Here is a 22,208-nt window from a genome sequence, read left to right on the forward strand (position 1 = left end):
GTCGCGCTATGTATCTAAGCCTACTATGCATTATACTGTAGCTATTGTATCTAAACCTTCTATTTGTTAGGACAAGGTAGGTGGCAACATTAAGTCGTCTAAGACATAATAGACTATTACACTTAACGATAATCGGCCGAATCGGCCCTATCCGGACGATTATCGTTCCGTGTAATAAACACAACGATCAGCCAATGATCGTTGTCATCGGCTGATTGTTGATATAGGTTTGGACCTATCATTGTCGGGTACCGACTTAGCTGACAGGCCGCTCAGCCAATCAGTGGCCGGGAACGACACGGCCAGTAATTGGCTGAGCGGCCTGTCAGCTAAGACAGGCCGCTCTGAAGCTGCAGCGCATGAGACCCGGGGAGAAGCGGAGCGCAGGAGGAGCCCTGGACCCTGGATAGGTAATGTATGCAGCCCTTATAAACGATTATCGGGCTATATAATAGGCCCAGTAAATGAGCGCCAATATAGCAGATCGGCGCTCGTTTAAAGTTATCATCGGGCCCCCATCTGCCCGTGTAATAACACCCTTAGACTTATTGGCTCAACAGGATCTATGCTGACCGGAGATTTTAGGAGGGAGTGGCACGTCAACAGATGTTTACAAAGCACTGATACAAGCCGAGAACGGGTGGCCTAAGATCCGCCAGCTGCGGGGGAGCGAGATGGGTAAGTATAGATTACTGACATGTTACCCGCAGCTCCGGCAGAATCTGCAATCATCAATTTTATCATTGACAACCCCTTTAACCACAGAGAATAATGAAGATCATGAGGACAGTGACAGTATCAAGGAAGGGGGTGTTGCGGAAATCCAGGAGTCAAAGGGTCCAATCCATTTGAACCAGAAGTCACACACGCAAGGGGTAAAGCAGAGGAATTGAGACAATCCAAAGATGAGTCAAGTTCACAATACTGAACCCATAACCAGGTAACGTCAGCAGTAGTGTTGAGTGGACTTGAGTGGAAACTGTCTTTTTTTGGTAAATTCTCAGAACCAGACCTCTCAGCATTTGATTCTGGGCATCTAGAGAATTTGGCTGCCACCCTAGGGAGTCCCAGAAACATGAATACAGCCTATGGCCACCCTTGGCTGGCATTCAACTTCTTCAGATGCTGTGAATTAAACAGCGAGAGTTTAGGTTCAGAGAAGTTGCAGAACCTAGACAGTTTTCTCAAGTCTGCTCATGACTAGTCACCAGCTTAGGGAGTAGATTATAAGGCTACTGCTCAAGACTATTAGGCCTCGTTCACACAGAGCAAGAACGGTGTAATTTGTGCGGAATACTCTGTTTCATAATGACACTCTAAGGGAGGCGCGCGCGCCTCCCATACAGTGTCATTATGACACGGAGGCTGGCAGCATTCCGCGGCAGACTATTTCGCCGTTCTTGCTCTGTGTGAACGGGGCCTTGAGGTCTGCGATTTCGGTAACCCTGCCAAACTAAAGTCTGGAGGAGACAGATTTAGGAAGAGCCAGCCCAGATCTTGGTCATATACATAATATCCTTGATACTATCTTCTATGCCGAGTCTATTCTGTGTAACAGCCTCTTACAGAACAACCTAGAACTTCACTGCTCGTAATGTAGTATAATACAGTATATAGGGACAACGTGTGGAGGGAGCTAAACTAACTAAATCCTAATGAAAAATGTACTTTCTGTTAAATATGTTCCGACACAATACTGAAATTATATTTCCTACAAAACCCTAATTATTAAAAATCCACCACATTTATTTATTCCTGAAACATCACAGGTAAAGAGAAGAGAATGGAGAAAACAATGGGACCCGGTGAGGAGGCCACGGAGTCAAAGTCATTTCATACAGCCAGAAAACATGAAAAGCGCCAGAAAGGAAATTCTTGTAATCCTGACTTCTTTAATGAAGGATTATTCGCCTTAATGTGAAGTAATTGCTCCGGCCGTCGCTCACACCATTAAAACTTAATTAATCCTTTGGGTAACACTTTGTTGTAGACGAGAAGGAAAATGTCGACTTTCCAGTGCGCGTGACTGCGAAATATGAAAGACGACTCATTACGGGAAACAAATTGTTTACACGTAGTCTTAGAGGAGGATCATTAGGAAGGTTTTATCTGGAGTCTAGGCCGCTGGCTACATGGGTGAGCTCGATATGGCACCATGGGTGGGATCACACAAAGACAATGGGACATCTCTCTCCGGGGGTTCCTCTATAATACAATGAGCTAATCAAACCCCTCGAAGGGATCGTCTTGGATAGTAAAAGCTGTAAAAAGAAAAAAAAACAGCTTCTACCTAATCAATGTGAACTATATGACTAAGCTAGGATCTTTTATATATATATAGTGAGCACGCACATCAACGGTATCCAGCAATTTAGAGTGACAACCAGATGGCCAATATGGTGGCATATGTGGGAACTAAATCTAAAACTAAACTTAAAAAGCCTTAGGTGTTATTTGCACCAATTCCTGACAGTGATTGATAGCAAGTAATGCATATTGTCTTTCTTTTAGATTCCAAATATGAAGTAGTGACAGGATGGTGTTGCACGTCTTAAGTGCCCACTGTTATTTTAGTTATACAAAGTGCACTCAAATGACTTCTGACATTGGGATTCCATTAAACAACTGTAACTTTACTGAAAAGTGAAAATCAGTTTTTTTAGCATATTCAGAAGAACTCTGCTGATCTGTCACATGATACCCAAAAGGACTCGTGCAGAAGCATAATGACCAGTGTGGAAGCCAATTAGAATCATCTCCAACTTAAGCCCTACTAAGAGAACAGTAGATGCCAGGGGGCCCTTGAGCATAATTATCCAACCCTGGATTAGAAGAAGTTTGTTTAAACTTGATGCTTGGTGAGGAGGAACCTGGGATGTGACATGGAGTGCCTGCTCAGCCTGCTTCAGTGGAAGAGGCAGGACACCACTACAGCCGCTGGGAGGCTGAGTACTCCTCCCACGTCCCTTCTCTTCACCAGTAAGCATCCGCACATTGGGGACAGTAGAAGTGGATGGCAGGTGTCAGCGCTGAAGCCAGAGAGGAAAATGAATGTTGCTGTTTTCACCAAACCAATTTCAGGGCATAATGGAAAAGTGTCCTGGCTGGAGTTCTCCTTTAATAGGATGTGTTTACCTATTCATATAACAGCATGAGACTGCTTAGAAGTTAATAGGGTGTACATTTATAAATTTCTAGGCCGGATTCACACACAGTATGACACCAGCAGTTCTTTGACATGTCAGTTTTTTGTGCGACCGCTTGAAATCTTAGCCGGAGTATATACAGAGTGTATACACTCTGGCTGGGATTCCATAGAGTTCAATGTGATTGGCAATTTCATCAAATAACGGCCATGGTTACAAAACTGCAACTACGGCCGTTGTTTAATGAAATTATATGTTGTGTGAACTTAGCCTGAGGAGGAATAACAGAGGGATATATCTAAGAATTGTAAGGAAAATTGATTATTTTTGTCAGGTCTGCTGTCGGTAGCTTGACAGCTTTTAGAAAACTTCAGCACCTGGCAGCCAGCCATTAGTAAGTCTTACGATTGCTGTAGTTCTCTAAGAGTTAATGTATGAAACACCCAGATTCTTTAAAGGAGAACTATGAGCAGGTTAGGTGACTCGCCCCCTATTAGGCAAGGGGAGCCAAGGAGGAAAATATGTCACTTACCTTCCTCCTCGGTGCTGTTCCTGCGCTCCTTCTGGAGCACCGCTAAGAGCACTGCCCCGCCCCCAGAGCGCTAATCCGGCCCACTCCTTTTAATGTTAATCAATGGAGCAGGACTGGCTCTGTGGGAGCGGGGCAGTGCTCCTAACGGTGCTCCGGACCAAGGAGTAAATTGCTAAGAGCACGGGAACGGCGCCAAGGAGGAAAGTAAGGGACACACCTTCCTCCTCAGTGCCCCCTGCACACCAGGGGGCTATCAGCAGGTTAGATTAGTCTAGCCTGCTGATAGTTCCCCTTTAAAATAATCTCTAAACATGAGCGAGAATTACAGATGAAATTATTTCTTCTCCGCTATCAATAATCTTCATCTGGAGCAGTCACAGTAGGATACAATAAGTTAAAAATAAATAAATAAAAGTAAAAAAAAAATGAAAGAAATAGATAAAATCCATCTGCAGTATTAGATTATCTTATTATATATCAAAAAACGGCCTAAATAGACATCTCCTTGAGGATGGAACGTGTCCAAGACTGAACACAAACCCATTGGTATAGTAAAGGTCGTGCGTTGCTATTTTTATACTTGTTGTCAGGGTCTGCTCAATATTCATGCTCATAAGCTTACGTATATATGGTTTCCTCCTGCTGGTTTACTCTGAGCTTACTCTAAGCCTTTCCACACCGATAGACCGGATAACTCTGGAGGTTTAGCTGAAATCCAGGCAAATATTTAAAGAAACATATTCTAGGACTCTGCATATGTCCTTGGGTCATGCACTTCATAAACAAGATGGCGACGGAAAAGCCGTTACGCAAATAAGGAAAAAGCCGAAGGAAATTCCGCCGCGGGGGCCTGAGCTTTACCGCGTGACTAACAGCGTCTAGTGCCGGAACCAGGTAAACAATAGAGAATTAGCATACAGATAGAAAGGCAAGGCTAATGCCGGCCCAGAGCAACAAGACAAAAGGATGGAAACTACTTTCTGCTTTAACTGCGGCGATTTATTATTATCATTATTCTGTATAACAAAGGAAGAAAGCCAGCTACATCTATCCCAGCCGAATGCCAGTGCAGGAACATTGGTGCTATAAAGACTATATATCCCACTGAACACCATATACTCCAGAGCTGCACTCGCTATTCTGCTGGTGGGGTCACTGTGTACATACTGTACATTACATTACTCATCCTGAGTTACATCCTGTATTATACTCCAGAGCTGCACTCGCTATTCTGCTGGTGGGGTCACTGTGTACATACTGTACATTACATTACTCATCCTGAGTTACATCCTGTATTATACTCCAGAGCTGCACTCACTATTCTGTTAGTGGGGTCACTGTGTACATACATTACTGATTCCGAGTTTCAGCCTGTATTATATTCTTCTCATTGCCCACCCTAAACAAGGTAAAACACAGACATCACTGCTGTTACATATAGTATCAAACAGTGGTGGGTCTATCTGAATAATTAATATAGATTGCCATGTGAAGGCTGACCCCCCTGCTGGGTGCTGACCCCCTCATGTTATATACATGGTACAGGTGGTGAGGAGCTGTATCCAGTCTTACATGAAAGCAGTAGTCATTGAAGACAGTGCTATGTGACCCCCGGGTCCGCAATTCCAAGAGCTCTGGAGACTCATGTGCTATATGATGCTTTACATGTATACACAGTACAGAGCTCTACTCCCCTAGACTTATAGACTTATTGCTCTATACATAGGACACAGGGCAGGTCACATCTGGGATCAGATAGAATTTTAAAGCAACTCTGTACCCACAATCTGACCCCACACCATACCGCTCGTACGTTCGGATAGCTGCATTTAATCCAAGATCTGTCCCGGGGTTCGTTTGGCAGGTGATGCAGTTATTGTCCTAAAAAACTACTTTTAAAATTGCAGCCCTGTGTCAAATTGGCTTGGTCTAGAATGTCTGTGCCCTAGGACTGCAACGACCCTACGTCCCTCCTCATCACTAGGAACACCCCTGGGCAGGATTTTTCCTACTCCTCACCTGTCTGAACACTGCACAGGTGCCTTAACGATACAGCTCATGTGCCGTGCTCACACAGGTGATGATTAGGATAAATTGATCTAGGGGCATTCCTAATGATGAGGAGGGATAGAAGGGTGTCGCAATCCTAGGGCATAGACACTCTAGGCCACAACAATTAGACACAGGGCTGCAAGTTTAAAAGTTTTTTTTAAGACAATAACCACATCACCTGCCAAACAGACCCCAGGATCAATACTTTGGTGTCATAAGACAAAGGAGAAGTAATTAATAAAATGCATAGAGATTTAAAGGAAATAAGTGAGTAACTTAAAGGGGTTGTAAAATACTTAAAACTTATAAATTATTTACCAAAGTTATCATGCCCTGAGCAGTCCTGATTTGTGCCCCTAACTTCCCGCAGCCGTCGGCACTTACAGTACTAAGAAAAAGCACAAAATTATCCAAATTGCCCCATTTACTATACGGATGGGATTGGTGGATGGCAGCGGAGCGGTTCAGACTCTCGGATAAGGGGATCATGGGTTTTCTGCAGGATTTTTACAGCCCCGGATGTCCTTGCTCTATTATTTCACTAAAGGTTATGTATACTTTCTCAATAAATTTCTTTTGTATTGTTGCAAATGCTTTTTACCACTAAATAGAAGCAATTTCGCCAAAAGGCTTAACAAAAAAGATGGGAAGAAGTTTACCAGCTCCTTAAAGGGGAAGCAGGCTAACCCTCTCATCTTCTCGCTGAGCTTTCTCTAATACAAGCTGGATGGGAGGACTGTGTGTCCAGCAGTCTAGAGCTCTGTCTTCTCTCTTTATTTGTACACAGCGCAGACTGCCTCATATCTGGTTACATCCCTATCTACAGCCATATGAGTTCCCCCTACCCCCCCCCCCCCTCCCTGTATGCTCTCCCAAAACTCCACACACCCAGGTTAAGTATACAACTCCCTCCCGCTTACTGTGGCTATCTCTATCACTAAGAGAAGGAAGGACTAGAATAGAAAGCATGTCTGGCACGTTTCCATTCTGTTTAACAGAAATAAGACATGCCCGGTACTTCATTTTGCAGTCGTTTTGGAGTAAACTTAAAATATAAGCCCTACTCAGGTATACAGTAGGAGGACTACCTGCCGAGGGGGATGTATACAGTTTGGGGGAACAACTACAGAAGGAGGGAGGGATACAGTATGGGGGAATGTGGTGTCCCACCACGGGTGTTGCTTTGGTTACACCCCTGGCAAAAGCCTGTACTTATTGTAAGTGGTGATGTACTAGTGATAACTTTTTGCCACAAGATGTCGCTATTGTAAGTCTATGCACTAATTTGCTGCACAGCTGAAGTATGCAAAGGGTTATTGTTTGCCTATATGGATCTGTGAACCTATGAGAGCTGTTTATAGGAAATCACGTGGCTAGAGGAAGTGTAGAGGAGTCTTAGACAGGTTCCTGTATGGTGAGGAAGCAAGACAAGACGCACCTAACAGTTTTTCTTCAAGTAACCTTACTCAGCACTTTGCCGTGTTAAAACCCTCACAGGAGAGGACAAGTCAGAGATCATCTCAAGCCACACCGTGGACTAGGAGAGTCACAGTGCAGGACAGTATCCACAAAAGGCAGAAAGCTAGGAACTGATCCGGATAGAGTAAAGTTGCTAGACGCATTTGAACTCTATCTTGCAGCCCTAGTGTCAGCAAGAAACCCTCAGCATTCCGCTCATCCCAAGTAACAGGGTCTGGGGCATGTTTCGCCCACTAGGACGGTTCCCCCAACACTGATAGGGCAACAGGTGGTTCATTCCAACAAGAGTCGATGCACGGCCACAAGTGTTCTCTCAAGTATTCTTATATTTCTACCTCATCCTCCAGCATCCTGGCAGAGCACAGTACTACTTGGGTTGGGACTCTCACAACATCCTCCTCTCTGCTTCTCTGATTCTTCTTTGTACCTCACAACACGCAACTCAGTCAGCATGACTGTACCACTCGCTGTACTCCTATCACAGATGTGGATCCTGTACGACTAAGTGTATTATCAAGTGTAAAGTATCCTGTCAATGCACAGCTGTATGTTCTGCTGTGCACAAGTACCTTCAGAGTAAATAAGATTTTATTTATGGTAAAAAGACTCTGTGATTCTTTGGCCCACACCAGCACAGTATACACATGCTCCTTGGGACATCTCCCCTTTTGTGGGTGGCAGTACCAATAGTCCGGGAGGGTCACTATACCACTCCGGCCCACCGTGATAACAGCCCAAGGGACCCCTCAGCAGCCTGGCAGGTCACTGACCACAGGGGAACAAGGTGTATCTAAATAAAATAAAAGCAGGTGTGCCCAACCGGCACTGGCATCATGACACAACACCCTAGGGTTCGGTTACATCTCGGCCAACCACCACAGGAGTGACCGGTAATACCTCTGCTATTGCATCACGGGGGTTTACCACAGGAACAACTACAGGGGGGATGTATACAGTATGGGGGAACAACTACAGAGGGGAGAGGATGTATACAGTATGGGGGAACAACTACAGAGGGGAGAGGATGTATACAGTATGGGGGAACAACTACAGAGGGGGAGGGAGGTATACAGTATGGGGGAATAACTACAGAGGGGGGGAGGTATACAGTATGGGGGAACAACTACAGAGGGGGAGGGAGGTATACAGTATGGGGGAATAACTACAGAGGGGAGAGGATGTATACAGTATGGGGGAACAACTACAGAGGGGAGAGGATGTATACAGTATGGGGGAACAACTACAGAGGGGAGAGGATGTATACAGTATGGGGGGAACAACTACAGAGGGGGGAGGAAGGTAGACAGTATGGAGACCTAATTACAAGAAAACTTACAACACTGGGACATACAATACCTTATAGAGTGGGGTTACAGTGTAGGGTCATACTGTGTTTCTCTAAACAGAAGCCCTAGCCCTTTTTTCAGAGGAAAAAGACCCTGTCCTATTTTTGGAGATATGCGGTAGTGGGATAATTGTAATGAGGGCTCTTTATAAAGTTTCTTCAATTTGTATTCATGAAATAAATAAATAATAGAAATTAAAAAAAAAATCAGTGCAGAGGAGGCCTTAGCTAGTAGAGCAGGTTGGGGAACCCTTGGCCCTTCAGCTACTGTATTACAAAACTATGATTCCCATCTTGCCTGGACAGCCAGAGTTATAGCTTTGTAGTGTTGTTTAGCATCTGGAGGGCTGGTGGTTCCCCATCCTGGCTGTAGAGTTCAGTATGTTCTTCTGTCACCAATTCTGCTTTTATTCTCCCAAATACTGTACATACAGCAAGTCGCTCCAAAATTCCAGTTACAACCAGCGGTTCTCTCCTATTGTTGTTGTCCATGTTGACCCCTTTCTCAGTCAATATGGTGGGAGGACTCGGCAGTCACAAGAGAACACAACTCTCCGGCTCAGTAGATAAAATCATCCAATCTTTATGATATTTCCCCGTAAAGGTCAACATGCCGATGCGTTTCAGAGTTGTGTCCTAATTCATTGATTTTTTCCTTCATTTGTGGTGGACAGTGAGGATGAAACGCACATGGATAGGGCAGCTTACAGATGGGAATGTCCATCATTCGAACACGACGTGATCTAAAATTGTTTCTTCCTTGCTGAGTACCCAAATGCACATGTAAAAACCAAAGACCATGTTGGTGTATTAACAGTTTAATTTTTTTTTTTTTAATAAAGATTGGATTATTTTATCTATGGAGCTGGAGAGTCGTGGTTGGTTGGGAATTAGCTTTGTAAATAGCCTTGCTTACAATTCTCCTACCATTGAATACAGCTCCTATGCAGACCTACTGTATGTGTTTCCATAGTTACAGACTACAAACCAACCTTGTGTAGTCTGATCCTTAGTCATCTGCTACTTTGTTCCATCCCTCCCTTCTTACTGTCTGTAGGTTAATGTTCTTCAAAGTGTGATCCTCCAGGTGTTGCAAAACTAAGAGTTAATACATAGTCTGTAGACTGACTGTATATCGCGGACTGAACTCTTGAACTCTTACAGAACACTGGTCACCATAATTTATTATGACGCAGTGTGCTCCAAAACAGTTAAAGCTTTGTGCTACTGTATTGTCACAGCCACATCAGTTCGGCAGCAAACAACTTTAGCTGTAACAGAGCTCCAGGCATCATGATGAATTATGAAGACAGGACTTCCGTAAGAGTTCCAGAGTTCAGTCTGTGATATACAGTCAGCTTACGGACAATACATCACGGAGGTGTGAATGCAGCCTATATCTCTCCTCATGCCTTCACAGCTAAAGGCTGTCAAGAGATGATGGGAGTTGTTTTGCAACAGCTGGAGGGTCTTGTATAAACAACTGGAGGGTCTCGTATCAACAGCTGGAGGGTCTCATATCAACAACTGGAGGGTTTCGTATTAACAACTGGAGGGTCTTGTATCAACAGCTGGAGGGTCTCGTATAAACAACTGGAGGGTCTCGTATCAACAGCTGAAGGGACTCGTATCTACAACTGGAGGGTCTCGTATCAACAACTGGAGGGTCTCGTATCAACAGCTAAAGGGTCTCGTATCAACAACTGGAGGGTCTCGTATCAACAACTGGAGGGTCTCGTATCAACAACTAGAGAGCAACAGCTTGTAGAGAACTGCTACAAGTTATCAAGGAGACAAGACAGAGGGAATAGAGGAGCATATGACTACATAAGGTTTGTTTGTAGTCTGTAACCATGGAGACACATAGTTTTACATAGGAACCAGAAGCTCAAGATTTGTTACAATACTTAATTTTTTATCCTATAAGCACTGGAACAATAATAGACAAAAATGGCTGCAAAGATGAACATACCCCTTACAGCGTATCCTAAACTCTCCCCAAAATCACTGGAATCATTCCACAGCCGTTATCCCTGGGGAAAAAACATCTTTTATTCGGGCGACGTGAGGTGCACACAAATGCATTTTTTCTTTGCATGAAGCGGATGAAAAGAAACGGACTGCAAAAACGCAGTGTGAACCCAGCCTAATTGTTGAGTCTGTAAATGCAAGAACCCCCTGTGGTCTGGCTGGGACTTGCAGTGCTTACTCACCCAGGACTCATTAGCCTGACAGCGGGAGGGCAGCTACAGGTGAGTGGAGCTGTCGGAGACGTCAGCTGTCACACACAAACTACCGTATGCCGCTCAATTAAAATGTAAATTTCAGGTATTAAAAAGCTCATGATTCTGCATTGTAAAAACGCAATGATTTGGATTGTGCTTCATCTGGCGGTACTCACGTCCATCAGCCGTCCGCGCCTCCATATGCACAAGGTCAGGTTCCTTATCTAAGCCCATTACCGACCTAAAGGAATGAAAGCGAGAGAAGGAGAAAGGACACAATGAGATTCATTCAGCACAGACAGGAGCAGATAGCCGCATTATTAAACTGTATTGTATTTTAATTGCATGACCAATGGGGCATAAATAGCTCAAATTGTCTCTGAGGGGGGAAACTACTATCCAGGACACCACCTGAACTCCACTCAGGTAACACTGCGGACCGGCTGCTCTGTGTCCTCTCCATAGGAGTCCTGTATACATTGCAGCCACATGTTTATATACACTCAATGATACAATATCACACAATGAGATATAGATATATATACTCATCCAGAACTGTGGGATAATAATGTGAAAAGGATGCAAGAACCACAGTGAATATGGAGACAAAAAGACAAAAACACATCTTCTGTTGATAGTGGGTTACATCCTGTATTATACTCCAGAGCTGTAATCACTATTCTGCTTGTACAGCTAGGCTATGTTCACACAACGTATCCACGGAACGGTCGGTCTGTGTCGGGATCATCGCGGCCGCTACTTAAGTGCCGGCCGGATGATCCGTCCGGCCACAGAGCTCTGAAGCGGGCGCATCAGCGCGCGCCCGCATCAGAACTTCCCATAGCACACAATGAAGCAAGCGGCCGGAGCCGCTCGCTTCACTGTGTCAACTGACAGGTCTTTCTGCAGGCGGAATTCACTGAATGACGCTGAAGACTAACATGTCATTTATTTGCGGCCCAGTATGAGATCCCGTCCGGAGCGTATACGATGTGTGTACGCTCCGGCCGGAATGCCATATCAGATAAGGTTATGTTGTGCTCCCCAAAAAGTAAAGCTGGTGGCATCAACCGCCGTACTTTTACTTAGTGTGAACATAGCCTTAATGTGTATAAACATTACATTACTGATCCTGTACTGATCCTGAGTTACATTGTGTATTATACTCCAGAGCTGCACTCACTATTCTGCTTGTGCTGTCACTGTGTACAGACATCACATTACTGATTCTTATCCTGTGGAGTACTTCAGAGCTGCGCTCACTTTTCTGAACCAGTATTCACCTCCTTTGGACTTTCTGTATTTTTGACTTTTGGATGATTAAAGAAGGTGTGGCTTTACAAAGAGGGAGGGGTTTGACCTGTTGAGTCATCACCAAGGAATAGAACAGTGGGGGAGGGCTCCTGCGGCGGCCAGTTGCCTTACAGTCAGAAACAGGTCCGAGCTAAGGTTTGTGTGGAATAAAAGGGTTAAAATCTGAGCTGCTATTGCGTTTCCTGAATGGCGCGCGTGGTGTCCATCTGTAGCCCAGCGTTCCTCTGCAGAAGCATTGAGTCTTTCATTGCAACATGTTCCAACGTATTATCCTTCATCATAACTCAATCTGACTGTAAATCCTATTACCCAGGATGGCGGCCGGTCTGCTCTGACCTTGATATTTCCTGGCTGCCAGATAGCTTTATTTCCCTCTAGCTCGTTTTTCTCTGGGTAGTAAGTGTTCTTGAAGTTTGGAGAACTGACAACACCGGGGGCTGTCACTGTCCCCATACCTTGTCCACAGGGCGGGGGCCTTAAAAGCAGCCGGCCCGTCCCCCTGGCTTACCCAAGGGGACCGGCCTCTTTAGGGACGATCGCAAAATACATTGTATTTCACACTTGTTTAAGCTTGTGCCCCGAAGAGAAGGAGTCTGGGGAAATATTCCTTGAGCGCTCTGACTTGTCTCTCGGCAGAGAAATAAATAATTCATGTGTTTCTGAAGGCAAAACCACTATACGATTGAGGGAAATCAGTGACGGCCATGGATGGCAGGGAGGCAGAGCGGGATCAGGGGGCAGGCCGTCCTATTAGTGGGGGGGACACGTGTCCCTTGTTAACCCTTGTTCTGCTTCATACACTATAGGGGAGATTTATCAAACATGGTGTAAAGTGAAACCGGCTCAGTTGCCCCTAGCAACCAATCAGATTCCACCTTTCATTCCTCACAGACTCTTTGGAAAATGAAAGGTGGAATCTGATTGGTTGCTAGGGGCAACTGAGCCAGTTTCACTTTACAGCATGTTTGATAAATCCCCCCTATTACAGCACGATGGGGAGGTGTGATCCCATATATGTGGATGAGGAATCCCATACTACTTTTCCTTATAGGGGTCCAGGAAGTTTTGTAATACCTGACACAGCGCCCCTTTTGACCACTGGCTGTATCCAGTATTGCAGTTGTCCTATAAATAAAGGAGCAGCAATACTAGGCAAAGCCCATGGACTGGAGGGAAAGTGGATATGGAAAATACAGTCTGCAACGCAGCCATGTACCAGTGACTTGGTGCTGAACTGTAATACTTGACCCAGCCCATAGTGAATTGGGGCGCTGTTTCCAAATGATGATGCTGAGATATAATAATAGACACAGTCCTGTATAAGTATAAACTGCAATGTCTGTCAAAGCCTATGGACAAGAGGGGCGCTGTTCTGGAGAATTAAGCTTAGCTGAAATGTTTGTTGAAATGCATAGAATGGGGCGACACTGGTTCCAAATATCCACCTATACACAGGCTACACCATCCTTGGGTCATTTTTCTCTTTCTGTGGGTTGCATATACACTGAGGAGTTAAAGGGGTTTTCCACCCAAAATAGACTCTGCCCTGCCCTCCCCCATAAGCTGTCCAATTGAATGGGCGCTACCATTACAGTGAACATGGACAAATGGCTTAAGTACACATTCACTGCGTAGTGCGAAACAGAACAGCTGATTGGCTGGGGTGACTTCCAGTGATAGCTGGGTTATCCTTTGGATAGCTTGTTAGTCTATGTTGCTGGAAAACCCCTTTAAAGGGGTAGTGCGGTGCTAAAAAATTATTCACAGAATAACACACATTACAAAGTTATACAACTTTGTAATGTATGTTATGTGTGTGAATCGCCCCCTTCCCGTGTCCCACCACCCCCGCCCGTGTACCCGGAAGTGTTGGTGCATTATACATTACCTGATCCGTGTCGCGCATGTCCTCCATCTTGTGCCAAACGTCATCTTCGGCCGGCCGAATCGCTGCCGCTGTCCCCCCTCCGCCGCGTCATAACTGTGCTTAGCCGCGATTGGCTGAGCATAACTGTGACGTTTGGCACAAGATGGAGGACAAGCGCGACACGGATCAGGCAATGTATAATGCACCAACACTTCCGGGTACACGGGTGGGGGTGGTGGGACACGGGAAGGGGGCGATTCACAGACATAACATACATTACAAATTTGTATAACTTTGTAATGTGTGTTATTCTGTGTTAATACGTTTTTTGCGCCGCACTACCCCTTTAAGTTGTCCATTGGTTCACATATCTGTACTGCCACCACTGGTGGAAATATGTAAGTGTGCATGAGGATTGGGTCACATGACCTTGTCCAAGATAGGTTACTGATCTAGAAGCCTCTAGAATGCTCTAAAGAGGATGAGTCTCCCGAGTCCGACCCTCTCTCCCCCAGAAGGCTACCTCATACTAGTCAGTCTGGCCCTGGCCAGAGACGTGCAGCTGCAAGGAGTCAAATGCCGAGTGTTCAGGTTTGGAGAACATTGCCGATTCCGCTCAACACAAGTCACAACCCTTCAGCCTTACATCCTACAATAGGGAATTGTAATGCAGCTAATTGTATCAGTGCACTACCACTCCCATCATTCTTGTGGACACTGAAGAAGCCCATGCGTTGCTGCAACTTCTTATTAAAGCGGTTATGTAAACTTGTCAGCAGCGCAAACCTCTCTCCTGTCCCGGTACATAGGGGCAGATATGGTGTATCAGCATTATGTATGATGGATGCAACTGTAACTGTATCCCTCAGCTGGGGCGAGTAAGTAGTCTATGGAAGAACGGTATTGTGAAATGGTGAGAAACTGAAACGCCATCGCAGTCAGGAAGTTCCATAAACCTTCCTTGAATGAATATTCTTAGATTTACATGCAGAACGTGAAGCCCGATTCCGTGCAGCGCTCTTCACTGCTTAATAAACTGCAACCCGAGTCACAGATATGAAATATTAATGTTTCACACTGAATAATTATAAGACATGTAAATGTATATAATCCAATTAGTGGCTCCGATACAACAAGCAGCTACAGGATATATAACGTGCGGCCCGGTTCACTACATGTCAGATGAAGCAGCCGAAGAAGAAGAATTCTGCAGGCTCCATCTGTAATCTTCAGTTGTCTCTTGGCTTGTGGGCACAGACTAGCTGCTATGATGTCTCTTTACATTGCATACACAGAAGAGGGAATCCTGCTCCCCTATATCTCGATAGTGTGGTGTACCCCCTGGAGATGTTATATTGGAGGGACGGCTGCTCACTTGCTAGGTGTTGTAGTGTGACACCACTCCTGTGGTGGATGGCCGAGATACAGCCGGACCTTATTATGTTGTCACGTGACGCCAGTGCCTGGTGGGCACACAGGTGTGATGGCACACTTGCTTTTAGTGGGTAAGGTCGGTTGTACCCTTTTCCCTTGTGGTCATAGTCCTGCCGGGTTGCTACCGGGTCCCTTGGGATAGTGTAGTCACAGAAGATTTTATCATAGGTGGTCGGAGCGGTGTAATGACCTCCAGGATAGTAAGGCCCGCCACCCACAGAAAGGGGAAGTGTCCCAAGGTTGCGGTGTATATGCTGTGCAGGTGGTGACGAATGATCACAGACTCTTGGAGTAACGTTGAGTTAGTTTACTACTTGTAAATGTGCAACAGGTAATACATAAGATTTCTGATATACACTTGACAAAGGTCCAATAAAGACTTGAACATAGGACGACCAGATCTGTAGGATAAGTGCAGTGTAGAAGATAGTCATGTCGGTAGAGTTGTGTTGAGGTAGAGTAGCAGAGAGGAGGATGCTGTGAGAGCCTATGTAGTACTGTGCTCTGCCGGGATGTTAGAGGATGAGGTAGAATACTTAGAAGAATAAGAAGAACACCTGTGCCTGGGTATTGACATTTGACTTCAGTCTTCACACCACCTTATGCCCACTAGCATCGGGTGACACAGGTCCCAGAACTTGTTGCCTGGGATGAGCGGAATGCTGAGGGTTCCCTGCTGACACCCACGCTGTGAGACAGAGTTCCTAGGCTTACTGCAACTTTGCTCTGTCCGGATCAGTTCCTAGCTCTGTGGCTCTATAGTGGATACTGTCCTGCTCTGTAAGGTCTCCTTGTCCATGGTGTGGGTTGTGGTTATCTTTTGGCTAGTACACTCCTGAGAGATTTGACACTGCATAGTGCTTGGCGTTGATACTTGTGAGAAGGTTGATATTGGTGTACTGTCCTGCGTCCTACCCATGTGGGGTACTGGCTAAGACTGACTACTTGGGGACCTGCCAGAGGACCAGGGCCTAGATAGGACCGCTGTGGAGAGCTGTCCAGTTTGCGTCCTTCCTCCACACCGTCCCGAACAGAAGACTCTTGCTCCTCCCGCACCTATGGGATTAACTTCCTCTACAGCGTGTAGGGTTTGCAGTGATTGGGTGAAAAGAGAGCAATAGAAGAAGAAAGGTGGGAGATGATAGGTCTACAGATTCTGGTAACACATAAACACAATAACCCTTTGCGATTGTTCAGCTGTGCAGCTTCCATACACTAATACACAATACAGCAACATCTAGTAACCAACTCTTAATACTACTTTCATCATAAGACCACAAAAAGTACAGGCTTTTGCTAAGGCTGTATGTAACAGTAACACCCCTAGTGGGACACCACAATAGCACACCCTCAGAAAGAGGAGAATAGCTGCTATGATGTCTCCATACACTGTATATACACAGAAGAGGGCATCCTGCTCCTCTATATCTCTATAGTACACCCTCAGAAGGAAAAGACTAGCTGCTATGATGTCTCCTTACATTGCACACACAGAGGAGAGGATCCTGCTCCCCTATATCTCTATAGTACACCCTCAAAAGCTAGCTGCTATGATGTCTCCATACACTGTATACAAGGAAGAGACTAGCTGCTATGATTAAAAAAAAAGTCTATGTAGTTGTACAATCTCACAGTTCTGTGTAAGATTACTATATGAAAAATAAATCTTTTTTATATAAGTCCTATTAATATACAGTGGTGCCTTGGATTACGGGCACAATTTGTTCCGGGGCGGCGCTTGTAATCCAAATCCACTCTTAAACCAAAGCCAATTTTCCCATAAGAAATAACTGATATGCAGACAATTGGTTCCATACCCCCAAAATAATTATTTTTTATTCTGAACAACATGTAAAACAGATGAAACAAACAATGAAAAACAGCTGAATATGATATAAGTTACTGTACAGTATAGCAATCAGCATGTGGTATATAATGTATAGTAACTGTATAACCCTGATAACACAGCAGCTGGATATGTGATATATAAATTACTGTACAGTATAGCAATCAGCATGTGGTGTATAATGTATAGTAACTGTATAACCCTGATAACACAGCAGCAGCTGGATATGTGATATATAAGTTACTGTACAGTATAGCAGCATATGGTATATAATGTATAGTAACTGTATAACCCTGATAACACAGCAACTGGATATGTGATATATAAGTTACTGTATAGTATAGCAGCATGTGGTGTATAATGTATAGTAACTGTATAACCCTGATAACACAGCAGCTGGATATGTGATATATAAATTACTGTACAGTATATCAGAATGTGGTATATAATGTATAGTAACTGCATAACCCTGATAACACAGCAGCTGGATATGTGATATATAAGTTACTGTACAGTATAGCAATCAGCATGTGGTATATAATGTATAGTAACTGTATAACCCTGATAACACAGCAGCTGGATATGTGATATATAAGTTACTGTACAGTATAGCAATCAGCATGTGGTGTATAATGTATAGTAACTGTATAACCCTGATAACACAGCAGCAGCTGGATATGTGATATATAAGTTACTGTACAGTATAGCAGCATGTGGTGTATAATGTATAGTAACTGGATAACCCTGATAACACAGCAGCTGGATATGTGATATATAAGTTACTGTACAGTATAGCAGCATGTGATGTATAATGTATAGTAACTGTATAACCCTGATAACACAGCAGCTGGATATGTGATATATAAGTTACTGTACAGTATAGCAATCAGCATGTGGTGTATAATGTATAGTAACTGTATAACCCTGATAACAGAGCAGCAGCTGGATATGTGATATATAAGTTACTGTACAGTATAGCAGCATGTGGTGTATAATGTATAGTAACTGGATAACCCTGATAACACAGCAGCTGGATATGTGATATATAAGTTACTGTACAGTATAGCAGCATGTGGTGTATAATGTATAGTAACTGTATAACCCTGATAACACAGCAGCTGGATATGTGATATATAAATTACTGTAGAGTATAGCAATCGGCATGTGGAGTATAATGTATAGTAACTGTATAACCCTGATAACACAGCAGCTGGATATGTGATATATAAGTTACTGTACAGTATAGCAATCAGCATGTGGTGTATAATGTATAGTAGCTGCATAAACCTGATAACACAGCAGCAGTTTGTAGATACAGGATGGAGCTGCAGATCCCCATAATGCAGTAGTGTAGTACAACAGGCTAGAATAGAGAAGCAGGGCTGTTGTCACATGACCACAACGAAGAAGGCAGGGTGTGTGTTTAGCATGGACCAATCAGCAAGTGAGTGAGAATTAGATAGCTGTGCAGGAGGACAGCGACAGAAACTTTTCTATACAGCAGTGTGTATAGCTGAGTGTAAATGCAGGCACATTATAGCAGGAATGGAGAGGATGGGAAACACAAGTACTGACAGAGACTGCAGGGAGCATGAAGGAATGAGCAGGGTATATGTGGGCACAGTATAGCAGCACTCTCTGTCCGGGGAGAGAGGGGTTACAGTTATGAAGAGATTACCTCCACAGTCCTGTCCCCTGATGTAAGCCCCAGCCTGAAGTGGATCTGCCATGATTTGGAAGGTGAGGGAGACTTCCTGGGTCAGAGTACAGGGCTGTAGACCCCACTATGCAGACCATGCCCCTCCCCCACTCCTCCTCCCACCCAGTACAGGGAGCTCTTAAACCAAAGCAATGCTCTTAAACCAAGTCATAATTTTGAAAAACTGTGAGTTCTTCTTGCAAAACACTCTCAACCCAAGTTACCACTGTATATGGTTACCTTAGAAGGGCTCTCCACCTGAGTTGTGAATATATGCGCTACCATAACTGATATAGGGCCGGGGGGGTGGGGGGCGGACTAAACTGTCTCTCGCTGTAAAATCATAGCGCTTGTCCACACTTTTTCTGATTTTAATTCTTTTTAGCAAACTTTTTATTTCACAAATCTATTAAAAACCTAATAATAATAAAGTCAGCCGAGAGTCCCGTTATTCACCGAGCGCTGCATCCCCCCAAAACAAATGTTTACGTGGAGAAGAATTTATTTGGCTCCGCGGCCGCCCTCAATCTTTGTCGAATCCATAATTACAGGCTGCACATTCCATCTCGGTGTAATGAGTTGAGATGGAAACAATCCGAGGGAATTTGTCATTGTATATTTCATTTTTTAGCAAGAACCCAAACAAAAAGACAGAGCCTCCTGCAACGCTGCCCCCGCCCGCTCCCCCCCCCCCCCCGCGCGCTCGGAACACGACTGTCAACAGGAATAACACCAAGAGAGGTGCGTGGCTCCGACCTGAACGTGTAGTAACCAAGTATTTAAGGGGAACTCAGTTGAATTATTTTTTCTTTTAAATCAACTGGTGTCAGAAAGTTGTAATCTACTTCTATTTAAAATCCCAAATCTTCTAGTACTTGTCAGCCGCTGTATGTCCTGCAGGAAGTGGTGTATTCTTTCCAGTCTGACACAGTGCTCTCTGCTGCCACCTCTGTTCATGTCAGGAACTGTCTAGAGCAGGAGAGGATTTCTATGGGGATTTGCTGCTGCTCTGGACAGTTCCTGACATGGACAGAGGTGGCAGCAGAGAGCACTGTGTCAGACTGGAAAAAATACACCACTTCCTGCAGGACATACAGCGGCTGACAAGACTGGAAGACATGACATTTTTAAACAGAAGTAAATTACAGATCTATATAACGTTCTAACTTTCTGACCCTTGCTAATTTGAAAGAAAAAAAAGTTGCTGGAGTTCCCCTTTAAATCTAGACAGAGGCATCTACCTATCATGTACTATTTATATTACTGTTTTTTTTTTTTTATCATGTGGCAGACCCTTTGCCCCCCATTTGGACACTACAGTCATTTGCACATACTATGTCCCCACACTGAGATGATGAGACCTAGCTCGGGTTATCCTATATCATAGTGTCCACAATCACAATGGCTTTAGCAGATAGTTCAGGCTTCTCTGGGCAGCAATTGCCAGTGTACCCTTGTGTAATGCCGACCCATAGAGCACTGCCATGTTTCATAATGGACTCGTGGCTCACATAGGGCTATTCCTAGCATCTGGTCTTCCGTCATCATATAGCACCAAGGTCTGAGGCTGCTCAGGGACCCCGCTGTCCTTCACACATGGCTAATAATTGTCATGTACATGAACCTGGAGAACATGATCAGCAAATCTCTTCTTCCTGGGCTACAATATTTTACCCACTTACTTCCCATTAATACTCCCACCATGTTCAGAGGTACACGAAGCGCCATCATGTGTCAGGGTCAGCCGGCTATGTGGCTGAGCTCTCACCGCACCGAAACACAAACTACATAATAATGTGGAAAATAACTCTAATATAAGGTTATCAAATATTCCAGAGGCGGCTGATCTGTAGTCACACTGTGTGCACAGGACCGTCCTTATAGATGGGATGATCATAGAGAAGTGACTAGAGGGGTACAGAGAGAGGGGGTACAACGCACCAACAATCACGTTTGAAGACCTGAGTCTTCGTCAGTTCATAACTGAAGGATGACCACTTCCTCTTCCATTCTCCTTATCCATGTTTGCTAACATTGCCTGGCTATGTTCACCCAAAATAATCATGGCGGACGGGGTCACCGTAAGATGGGGTCCTCTCTTTGCATGGGTGTACTGCACCCATAGAAGACTTCCTAGCGGTACATGTATAAATCTATAACTGATTTCTACACTTTAAAGACCAAGACCAATTACTTATATGTGGCCGTGCTCCAGTGCTGGTCCTGTCTGCAGCGTTACGGCCACACAGGTGGGCTGTCAGCTCTGTAACTGCCCTATCGGGAGCAAGGTGGCGGGTGGTTTCAGGCAGTCAGCTGTGCAGGAACGCTGACCAATCAGGAGCGGTCTGGTGCTTCATGCAAATAAGGGGCAGGAGGGGCTGATGCTCCATAGCTGGCCATTATATTTGGGGCTTTTCTGACTTTCCCAGCGTTCATCCTGAGGACTGACCTTCTATGTTCCTGACCTCTGCTAGTGTTTCCTGGCCTCGGCTTGTATCCTGATTTTGTACATCGCTCCTGACTGTGTTACTGACCTCGGCTTATTTAATAGTATTCTCTTAGGTTCTCACTCTGTACTGCGGAGCTACCTCGGTTTTTGGTTACTGGTTTCTCTATTGTATTCTGATTTGTGGCCCGATGTTACTGTACTGTTACTGACCCGGACTGTCTGACCATTCTCTTCCAGTGAGGGCCCCAGCACTTAAGCAGTGTAGGGGTTGTCAAGCAGTTGGGATCTGCCCCTTATGGTATCATGTCAAGTAGGCAAGGACAGTGGACTGGACTCCAGTTAGGGCTCACTGTACCCTGTGACATGACAAGCATCTTTTTTTAAAAGTCCTCTGTTATTCCTACAACAAATTAACAAATAAATTGACTGGGCGTTACCTACAGTATAGGGCATGCGCCTGTAAACAGACTTAGGCTATATTCAGTAGTTTTTCAGAACCATATATTATGTTCTCAATTATCATCCATGATCCAAAAAAAAAAAATACATTAGTGCTTAGTTCTTCTGTATTTTTTGTGGTTTTTGTCTCCAGTTTGGGTGCAGGTTATGTAACTCAGTTCCATTGAAGTGAATGGGGCTTAATTGCAAACCGCACCTGACCTGGAGACAAGAGTGGTGCTGTCTCTGGAAGAAAGCAGCCATGTTTTTGTAGTGCTTGACAATCCCTTTAAAACTCACGACGATCATTAGAACAAAGGGGCAGACACACTCAGCAGCTCACGTTCTGACCCTTCATCTCTACTCTCACTTCTAAAGTATC

The 22,208-nt window shown here is 44.6% G+C and overlaps 1 protein-coding gene across 2 annotated transcripts in view; it reads right to left on the reverse strand.

The window, feature by feature from the left end:
* Positions 1-22,208, reverse strand: part of SORCS3 (sortilin related VPS10 domain containing receptor 3) — a 420,882-nt gene that overhangs the window by 123,470 nt on the left and 275,204 nt on the right. For both annotated transcript variants that reach the window (XM_069979813.1, XM_069979814.1), the window contains exon 6: positions 10,956-11,020. In XM_069979813.1, the coding sequence (XP_069835914.1) occupies positions 10,956-11,020 (65 nt within the window). The remainder of the gene's footprint in view (positions 1-10,955; positions 11,021-22,208) is intronic.

This window comes from Dendropsophus ebraccatus, chromosome 8 (genome assembly GCF_027789765.1).
Source record: "Dendropsophus ebraccatus isolate aDenEbr1 chromosome 8, aDenEbr1.pat, whole genome shotgun sequence".
NCBI classification, from domain to species: domain Eukaryota; kingdom Metazoa; phylum Chordata; class Amphibia; order Anura; family Hylidae; genus Dendropsophus; species Dendropsophus ebraccatus.